At 39.1% G+C, this 11,004-nt stretch overlaps 1 protein-coding gene across 1 annotated transcript in view; it reads left to right on the top strand.

Moving 5' to 3' along the window:
- The first annotated feature begins 642 nt into the window (after nucleotides 1-642).
- Nucleotides 643-11,004, top strand: part of LOC145773942 (solute carrier family 4 member 11-like) — a 28,501-nt gene continuing 18,139 nt past the window's right edge. The window contains exons 1-3 of the mRNA XM_082585065.1: nucleotides 643-781; nucleotides 2,892-3,008; nucleotides 4,408-4,558. Coding sequence (XP_082441191.1) covers nucleotides 2,987-3,008; nucleotides 4,408-4,558 — 173 coding nt within the window. The 5' untranslated portion in view covers nucleotides 643-781; nucleotides 2,892-2,986. The remainder of the gene's footprint in view (nucleotides 782-2,891; nucleotides 3,009-4,407; nucleotides 4,559-11,004) is intronic.

Genomic DNA, 11,004 nt, shown 5'->3' with positions numbered 1-11,004 from the left:
CGAGTAATGGCAGCTTAGTTGTTGCAGTTATCAGCAACAGACAAACAAAAGTTTTATTCCATTATACTAAAACTTTCATTGTTGCAGGCATTTTCTCGCGCCTCACAACGAGCAATTACAAGCAGTGCGGTCCGCCAATCAGTGATTGGCTTTCCTCGCAGCCTCCAGGCCGCAGTGAACATTGCGGAGGTAAGCAGCAGATGTGTGACTGCAGGTGCCAGCTTTGCAAAGCTTATTTTGCTACAACAGCGCCGAGTGTGATGTTCGGTTTGTAGACTTGAGGTTACTGATAACATTAAACCATCTGAAAATTAAAAAAAGTATTTTTGTAATTCAACTTAAAACTTCTTGTACCAGTTCATGATTCATCTCGCTAACGAAAATTTATCTTGTGGCTAAAGTAGACTCATTTGCTTTGAACAATGCTCAGAGACAATGCTCGTGTATTTAGAATTTAGATTCTTTAAATACTTAATTGTTAACTGTTAGAACGTTAGATTGGATGCATTCATGATACCTTCACATATTATGAGATCACAACTAAATATTATGAGCCAATAAAAAAATCTGATAACTGATATCACGTGACAGCGAATGATGAGCAACATTCTAATGGAAATCGTCAACTAATGTTTTCAGAGTCCGCTAGAAAAGCTTTTTAGTTTAGTTTACAAGCATACTGAAAGTAAATTGATTAAACGACTGATTGCTGGCTGTCGTAGAGCATAACATCAACCTTGAACGTTAAAAAGGAAGGCGGCTGAAAAAAAGTTTTAAACAGGTTCGTTCTATTTGTAGTTACAGTAGCCATAATTTTTCAGACCCAGCAAAACCAGGCTGGTTGTAGATGACGATTTGTGGGTGAATCCCCTCAATGGTGCAGGCCACCATAGGGTAATGGATAGAAGTCTAAAAGTAACCTTAAGTTTATAAACAATTGTTACAAAATAGAGCCCTGATAATTGAGTAATAGAAAAAAGCGATTTGCTTTCAATGATAGCTGGCGTTTCGTTTAACATGACAATGCGTATCCTCAGAGTAAATTACACATACTGTCAGGCCCGGATTTAGAGGGGGCAGGTGCCCCGGCCCCCCCCCCTAGGTGGAAAAAATGTGATTTTGTGTTATTTTTTTTCCTTTCAGCCTTTAAAGTTTCTGCAAATTGCTGTGCAGTGCTGAATTAATGCTATTGTAGACGTAGAGGTGGATTTTCGCGCCGTAGGCGCGAAAAATTTTTTTGCAGGGGGGCCCCTCGATCTAAAAGTGCCCCGGGCCCCCCATCAGCTAAATCCGGCCCTGCATACTGTAAATGAGTAATTTGTCGACATGCACATTACAAAAATTGAGCCGGTCAACGTTTAAAATTGGAAGTTGAAAGTAGTTTTGTTGAACTGTATTCAAATGATTAGCAACAAATGCAATTTGTTGCTAATTATCAAACATGAACACAAAAACAGTTCATCAATTTACCGACACTTTTAGGCAACGCTGATGCACTTACAAAGTCATTTTAAAAAAAACAATAAAACTTGAGAAAAATATGAACAAATATCACACAAATTCATCTGCAAGGAATTGTTGTTGAAAGCGACATTCTGACTTGGCTACGTGACGTCATACCACAGCATTAACTTTGTGGTTAGAAAACAATAGCCGCGATGGAACACATAAGAGCCGATCGACAACTATGTAAACTAAAGAAGTTTCAATATCGTAGAAGCAACGTCAGAAAACAAAAAATAAATGTAATCCTCAGTATCACTGTTAAACCGGATATGAATCACGTTTAAATTTGAACATGACAATTTTTAAACATATAAAGTGGATTTCGATACTGTTGAATTTTGAGTTTGCGAAATTGTTCTGAAGGAAGCGCTTGTAAGATCTGCAATAACTTTTGATTTTGTGGCCTATGAATCGTGACTGAGCACCCTACAGAAAAATCGGTCCATTTTACATTGATTGAGCGTCTACAGACGTTGAATCAATGTAAAAAAGACTGATTTGGTGGCTTGAACGTTGATATACGTAGGCGATGAGATGTTGGAAGTGGTCTGGACTTAAAACATTTCCAGGTCAAGTTGACTTCTTTAGTCCACTTTGAAGGTAATTTGGATTGGCTGATCATTTTAAGTTAGGTACGTCACATTGTGACGTAATTGTGTAGGGCAAGCAACCAGGGGTGAGGGTGCTACAAAGTGAAAACTATAATTGTGTTGTACGGAAAATAAAACAGCTTTTTGTCTTTTTGTCGTTGTTACAAACTGAGAATGTGTGTCCTTACCTAATATCGGGCTTGGAAGATTACAGCTGAGAAGCGGAAAGCGCAAGAATTTGCCGGAAGGCATCGATTTAGATCAATAATAAATTATCTTCTCTGAACAATTCATGAATTCAGCGCTTAGTGGCATTTGTGCAAGATTGTTTACAAATGAAAGTCTAAACCGATTAAAATGAATCAGTTTTTCTTGAAGATTTTACTAAAATTTTGTGCGATTTCGTCGGTCGAAGCCAACCACATTTGAAGCATCTTCGTGTCTGCGAAGTTCAAGTTATCATTAGCATGTTTCCAATTATTAAATTATTTTGTTGCTGCCTGATATTTAATTAAATGTTGCAAGATTTTCCATGCCAGAGGGAGGATGTAGAACTAAGATGCTCAGAAATTTTCCAAATAAAAAGTTTCTGAAACTTTAAAGTTGTAAATATTTTCTCCAGAAAGTGAAACACAGCTAAGCGACACCAAGTGGAACAGGAACCGCACCGAAATGTTCCATCGGTTGTATGGCCGGCTATACCGAAATGTTCCATCGGTTGTATGGCCGGCTATATGGTTTTTTATCATGTATTGTAGCCACATCGGTTGAAATCATCTTCGACTTTTATTCCAGGTGTGTCACGTGATTAGGCGAGCACAAGACAAAACACTGGAATAAAAGCACCGATCTTCTCTTGTTCTTCATTACGTGATTGTGTTTGCCAGACCATGACCACCCCGCAGAAGAAAGGTAACTATGGTAACGATTGTGTTTTCATTACAACATCCACGTGGGTTTGAGAGGTCATGACCTTTTCATTTCGGGTCGCACAGGATTCAAACATTGGTGATTCGTTCCAGTTTTTACATGTTTGTCTTTCAACTGCGGTAGAAAGAAAATATGCTAATTGTTGTTGTGCAGAACGAATGAACATAATGTCTTGTCGGTGTCGTGAGAATTGCTGCAAAGGCGACAATTACCATAAAATTAAATAAACATTGAAGCGTTTTCCCAATTTATAGCTGAAAGATTTTATTTTATGAGTAGAAAACGTGTTTGACTTTAAACTCAAAATCCTATTAATCCAACAAATCCGGCTTGAAGCAAGCAATGTTGTTATGCTATAAACTCAAGCGTTGTTATTCCGTCCACTGACGTTTGTCAGATCATGGACGATTTGCACTTGACCTGACGCGACATTTTTGTTGCAAACTTTAAAGTTGTAAGCTTGCAGAGCCGATGACAGATGTGCGGAGTTTTGATAAATTATAAGAAGCTTAGTTTGCGTCGCTAAAAAGTACGAAGAAATAATCCACTTGAGCTGTTAGTTACAAGTAACGCACCTCCAACTTTATTGCTTTAGTTTTGCTTTGAAGCCAATATGAATTGCAGAAACAGATTCTTTCCAAATTTTGATGACGACTTTAGTTTGTAGCTTTGTGTGGTGATTATTTCTGGAGTTGTTGAAATCATTTCCCATTCAACCATCCACATAATTTCATTATCCCCACCTAGTGATATTAGTTATGTAAAAATGTCAGTCAACTTGCTCCCTTGGTGGTGCTATCGTTCTACTTCTGGTGTTTACTTTGTGCATATTCCGGTCCATTGTTTGCACTTGCCGTGTTAGCCTATATATCACCGATGTGATCGTTTGCAGCATTATGTGATTGCACTATATGTGGTTGCATGAAGCCGTGATAGCGTCTTGTTGTCGCGAAGAATGCAGCGTTGTATGAATAGAGCTTGTAGAATGGCACTGAACTGTTTTTTTTTTTGTGAAACTTGTCAAGATTTGTGATGTATCTACCTTCCCACGCAGCCACCGTAAAACTTTCTCTATTACGATTCAACAAAAGGAGCGTATGTCTGTGGCCAGAGGCACAGCTAAGATCTCCTGTCATCCCTTGATGAAAATGTGTGAGCTCTTATTCCTACGCACCTATGCATTGTTATGTAAAATGTAAAGTTAATTTGACACCCTCTGATACTGCACCATGGAGTGTTGCCCCACCTCTTCAGCTACCTCTATGTGCGGTGGGTGCAACACTTTATAACCGACGCACATTGTGACTTCAGAATATCGCTTTCAAACTGAAATTAATTGTTTAAAAACCATCGTTGTCTCCATTACAATTCTTTCCTTCAGGCGATGGAATTGTTCTCAACAGCGCCTACCTCAACCCACTCTACGTCAATGAAGAACTCGATGATGACGTCATGATCAACGATGCTGACGTCACGGTGACCAATAATGGTGTTAGCCAATCCAAAAGAAGGATGCATGACGATGAGAGCAGGTAATCCTTAAAAGCGGCATCATTGTAAATGAGGTCGAGACATTTCAGAAAAGTTACGTCGTTGGTTGGTTAGTGCACGGTTTTACGTCCTTTGTTCCCCATATTGCGAGGGTTGGAAGTCAGTAAATTTTGATCCGACTTAATGGCGGATTTCCACGTACTCCTACTTCAAACGTGGACCGCCACAAGGTTCCCCTTTCGGAGGTCGTTTCGCATACCATCGCACCACTTCTTCTTTGGCCGTCCACGTGGAGTATGTCCTTTTAGTTTCAGTTGAAATGAAGATAGTTTGTTGAAAAACACGACAAGAAGAAAAACCAAGAAAAATACAATAATTTGTCTTTTCCAAAAATATCGTTCATAAGCGTCCGACCCAACATTCATCCTGCCATGTTTGGTGAAACGGCGGTTTTCAGACTAAACACACGCGTGGAAAAAGGGGTTCGCAAACACAGGGTTGAAAGATTGATATACCTAAGTAGGTTATAGGGTAGTTCGGGGCAAAACAAGTCGTCGGGTAAAACCGGTCAGTTTGATTTTAATCAAGCATAACTTTTTTTTTGGAAATAATACACTCAAAAAAGTGCTTTAGCGCACTTAGTGGTTCTTTTGTGATGCGACAACAGCAACTGCTGTGCAGTTTTTGCTTGCTATCTCGGTCTAGGCTGCGAAACGTAAGTTGGTGTAAAACTTTACCTTTATATTTTGGACTAACTTTTTTTTTGTGGTTTCGACTAAACAGAGCATTACACTATGAAAATTGTCATTTAAACCAAGACTTTCTAGTTTAAACGAAATTACAATTATTGTACTTTGTCTCAAAAGTACTCATCTTGTAGTTCTTCCTTGGAAATTAGTTTTATTGGGTATTGATTTTTGTTCAATCATGGCTATTTTGGGTGGGGCAACACAAGTCAGTCATGAAGTGCTGTGCCAAATTTTTGCCTCAATTGGTGAAAATGCTAAATTCTTTAACCAAAGAATTTAGCATTTGGTTCATAGGGTATTATTTGCCTATTAAATCAAAAATCAGCTTATCCTAGTGTGAGCGAAGCATTTAGTTTGGGGGGGGTCTGCCAAGGGGGCACAATTTTTTTTTGATTTTGGCCATGTTTGAGGCCCTATTACTGCTAAACCAAATTAGGTAACAACCCAAATTTTTTACAGGTGATAGTACTTTTGCCAAATATTGAAAAACCAACATCGTTTACATTGTCACTCTAAAAGGTCAAAGGTCATAGACATCCAAAGTTGGCCGTTTCCAGCTCCCGGCTAAAATTTTCCAAAATTTTAAAACCTTGCCAAGACCCCAATTTTGATTGGTTTTGGCTGAAATTTGGTAGAAATGTTGTTTATAAGATTCTCGATGAACTGAGAAAATATCAGTACAAAATATTAAAAGGTTTGGGAGTTTATTTAATGTGAAACGTGGGTCGAAATGAAAAAAATGCAAAAAGTAGGGTCCTTTTAATATCTTGGTTGCCCATGACCCCAGTGAAAATTTGCACTGAAATTAATTTTGTCCACTTATTCACTAAGATGTGGTAAGTCTACCATGCAAAATTTATCAATGGTTCTCAATGTTTTTTTATAAAAAGTGTGCGTCAAAGTTTGGACAAAAACGCAAAAAATCACAAATGAAAGATTTAAAAAAAATGTAACAATATTGAACTATGGGCTACTAGAAAATGTTTGAAGTGTACTTTTGATTGTGTTTCTATCAATTGTTCACAAAGCAATTATTCTAACATTTGACAACTGTAATGTACCATGTGAACCTCATTGTTAGTGAACAAAATGGCAAATTTTGTCATAATCTTCCTTGCTCAGTTTGTTTTGTCGTCAAGAAAAACCATGGATACTCGGCACAGTAATTGAACAAAGAATGTCATAAAATAGAATCCAGCATGTTTGCTGATGTCTGTTCTGAACAAATGTGCTGCAGTAGTGCACTTTGTATGTGTAACTGCACTTTGTATGTGTAAATATACTCTTTCTTTCATCAATAAAACATTGACCTGTTTTACCCTTACTTAGGGGCAAAACCAGTCATTTGACTCTGTCGTAAAAGTGATGTTGTATTAACATAACTTAAAAATAAATTTCACTTTTTTTATGATATCTTGTTTAAGGAAGCCTTAGTACAACTGTTTAACAATAAAAATTGAGACATTTTTAACTTTATGTGAAGATATACACAATAATACCAAAATGTGACTAGTCTTGCCCTCACTACCCCTACAGTCGCAGACATTTGTTGAACACAGAATCTTGAAGGGGCAAACATCGCTGTTAATCTTCGCCTCGTGTACGTTTCCTCTCCTGACCACCCTCAATCAAAACATTGCAAAGAACTTTAAAACTCGTTCTTGTAAAATTGCAATGGTGTTGTCAGGGTCAGGGACGGTTAACCAGTATGTGTCGGCGTTTTCGCTTGCGTCATCGTGGCGTCCGCAACGGCTTTTTTGAGGAGGGGAATTTTTGCCGCCTTTTGGACCTTGCTATGAGCTTTTAAACTCATGTGAAACTGCTTCAAATAGCAGATCTTCCACTTTAAACATTAAATCAGCCTGTTTTACATATATTCAACATACTCGGGCCTTTAACTTTTTAAAAACTGGTTGTAATCAAATAAGTTTTTGCCCGCTTTTGAGACTCCTTCAGAGCATGTGAACTGATGTGAAACGAATTCAGCTCGGCAATTATCAATCGGTATCGAGTAATCAGCTTGTTTTACATGGAATCAACGTGTCCAGGCCTTGAATCAATATGAAAGTACTCATTCTTCTTCTTTCGTATGAGAGGTTGTTTTTGGACTACATTTCATTAGGGTCAAATGTCCGGGCATTCTTCGAGCAGCCACTTGATTGTAGAGTCCTCCAGCGTTAACAGGCCAACTGCCCTTGGAGGAGTAAACGTCGGGCAGTGGTAGAGGATGTGATCTGCTGTCTGTTCCTCTGCACCACAGTTGCATGCCGCAGATGTTGATAGGCCTCATTTGTGCATCAAGGAAGCGAAGCGCCCAACATCCGTGCGGAGGCGATTCAGCCGGACCCAGGCAGGTCGTCTGAGCTCCTTTCCTGGTGGCATGGGTCCAGCGTCGGGAACAAAGATGTGGAGTCTGGAGGTGTTGTCTGTCCACTCCTCTTGCCAGGTATTGGCGATCCAGGATGAGGCACTGGTGTTGTGCTCCAGCAAAAATTGTGCTTGAGCGACAAAGAGGCTTCTCGATTTGAGGCGTTTCTTTATTACCGATCTGGTGATGTAGCTGTGGAGCGAGTGGTGTGGCTCCAGTGACCGGCGAGCCAGGGAGAGTGTGGCAGCTTTGCGGCGAAGCTCAGCAGGGGCGATGCCTGAAAGAACTGGTAAAAATTCAGTAGGTGTAGGTTTCAGGCATCCCGATACAATACGCAAGGCGTCGTTGATGGGTTTGTCGAGCAAGTGAGTATGAGCACTACGACACCATACAGGGGCGCAGTACTCCGCGGTTGAATGGGCAAGAGCCAGGGTAGTGGTGCGCAGAGTTGTTGCTGTCGCACCCCAGCTCATATGAATAGCCAGTTTGAACAAAGTTATGCTGACCGACGTTTCGTCAGTCAGCATGCTGAGACTTACTTTTCGCTGAGAAAGCAGCACCATAAAGATGATTTATTGAAACCAAACTATAGATAACAGAAGCTTTAGGGAATTTACCGAACCAATACAAGGTGTATGCGACCATAAACGTTGCTCCGACGCTAACCAAACAAAAGTTGCGTCTATTTACGCTTGCCGGTACTGGGCACGCAAACGCGCCGCATCCATCAACGCTTGCCCTGGCAAATTGGTTGAAGGGGAAGCTTGACAGGGCTTGCAAATGCTAAACGCTAACAACTTACTGGAAGAATTTTGCGTCGTTTATAGAAAAACTATAAAGTTATAAATATCATGGTGCACTACCACTAGGCTAGCACAATTTGACAGCTTCTCGTTTGTAACTTTACGTCAAAGGAATTAAATCTGGCAAGTGCAACACGATAACAGGAAATCAGCCCATGTAATAAATTCTCCCGATGTGTTCATGATATCATATTATTAGCAACGTTTCACAAAAGAAGAAGAACTAATCTTGCAAAAAAGAAAACAGTTTTTTATCCTTCATGGTATTTTTCATTTTCGATGTTTTTCGTTTATTATGAAAAAAAATTGTTGTTTCAACTGAGGAGATCCTCAAAAGCGAAATTCCAAACTCAAAGCTAAGCCGCCTACCCAGACAGCAAATCAACCCTTTTTTGCATGATTCAACGTCTGCAGACATTAAATCAACGCGAAAACGCTGATTTATACTGCCAAGGTAGAGCGTTCAAAACTCGTTCAACGCATAAGTTGATAGTTGTGCTAAAAACCAGTAGGTAGGTTACTGAGAAGATTCGTCAACTCATTTAGTGCTTTAGCAAGCAAAAGTCAGCTGCGTTCGTCCATGAACCAAAAAGACCGTATTTTTTTAGCATTGAAAGCTACGTTCGACAATATATGTATATACCGCATTACTGCAGACAGTGCACACAGTTTCGATCTTCCGGTCTCCTCAGTGCAGTAGGTACACTTTAATGGCCATGGAGCTATATGTGACATTTTCCCATTTGTGGTACCTAAACACCAAAAATGGTACTACGCATTATATGTGTATACAGTACATCGATGAATTTATTGAGAGCTTTTTTTCACCGTAGGTTAGAAATTTAACAAGCAAACTCTTCCTTGTAGCTTTTTGTGTTGTTTGTATTGTGGCCAATGAATTGAGTGAAATAACCCAATAGATCTCACCCCATAGGTCTCATTTATCCCAAGAGCTCCAGGGTCTTTAAACAATCCGTTTTGATCCCGAACACGAGATAATAGAACAAGCCGGAAAAATAGATGCGGGTCGAATGTTATTTGAATTGCATCCTCCCTGCGTCTTGAGTCAGCGAAATTTAACGCTGGCTTTGTGTTGCTGTTGTTGCAAATGATATGGATGACCTTTTAGGTACAATATTTAATAATTAACTATTAATATCTTTGTGAATTTGTCCTTCTATGATCAAAGGTTTTTGTTTAATGAAGTAAGAACAATGTTTGTTCAGTAGGGTGGCTCGTTTTTGAACTTTTTTTTTAAATTCTCTCGGGGTAGTGGGGAAATGGTGCCAATGAGTGAGAAAACAATCATGACAAAATTTGAGATTTGTAAAAAATTGTCTTCAGCCTCCTCATGGGGCCCAAAAATCGAAAAATGGGGTCAAAAACGCAATTTTTTTTTAAAATATTTATAGTTTGGGTAGATACAATATTGTTTAGATATATCTAATTAACCTAAGAAAAAAAATTGGAGTCATTTGAACTATTCCTTCAGCTTCCTCACAGCTTCTGAAAATTTCCTTTTTGATGAAAATTTCGCATTTTTGTGGGTGGGTACATGATACATAATTGCGTTAGACATTTTGCCAGCTATAAAACGTCATTGTATTTCTCTTTATAGACCTGCCCTGAGCTGTTGCGTCATTTTTTAATGAAATTGGGTTAATTTGGTAGGAAAAAGTGACGTCTTTTATTTGAATTTACGTCACTGACGAAGTTTGTAGTTATGTAACCACAAACAGAAATGCGAAATTTTCAGCAAAATGAAAATTTTTAGAAGCTGTGAGGAAGCTGAAGGAATCATTCAAATGACTTCAATTTTTTTTTATAGGTTATTTAGATATATCTAAACAATATTGTATCTACCCAAACTAAAAATATTTTAAAAAAAAATTGCGTTTTTGACCCCATTTTTCGATTTTTGGGCTCCATGAGGAGGCTGAAGACAATTTTTTACAAATCTCAAATTTTGTCATGATTGTTTTCTCACTCATTGGCACCATTTCCCTACTACCCCGAGAGAATTTAAAAAAAAAGTTCAAAAACGAGCCACCCTATTGTTCAGTGCTGCCAACAGTGAACTGTGGTCAATTATTTACGTTAGTCCATTGTTTTCTACTAGCCCACACTAGGGAGCGATCTTAGTGCAGGTCTAGCCGAAGTCAGTCAGCTGCTCTGCTAATAACTTCTCCAGGCTCAGTTGTTCTTCGTTGGAACATTATGACTTCCGCTCATCTACGTTTAGTAGACGCCAAGTAACGTTAGTTTCAAGTATTCCTCTTTTGATTTGGTTTGCTGCAGTTGTGATCTACATTTGGTTGTCATGACAACCGTCAGGTCGACAACCGTCTGTCCTGAGTATGAAACGTCAATGAATGTTGAAATGTTGCAACTGTGACATCACAGACCGGCTTCCGCCTTCACCCGGTACACAATGACCAACAACGTCAGGATCGAGGCCAACCGCGACCACTGTCGATATTGCGAAACCACGATTTGTCGTCAGCTACGATCGACTGACAAGCTTCTTTATTTCTGTTCAGCTTTATTTTACTGTGATGTCAGTGATA

Source organism: Aplidium turbinatum, chromosome 7 (genome assembly GCF_918807975.1).
Source record: "Aplidium turbinatum chromosome 7, kaAplTurb1.1, whole genome shotgun sequence".
In the NCBI taxonomy this organism is placed as follows: domain Eukaryota; kingdom Metazoa; phylum Chordata; class Ascidiacea; order Aplousobranchia; family Polyclinidae; genus Aplidium; species Aplidium turbinatum.
Note: the sequence above shows the minus strand (reverse complement) of the source record. Positions and strands in the feature narration are given on the sequence as shown.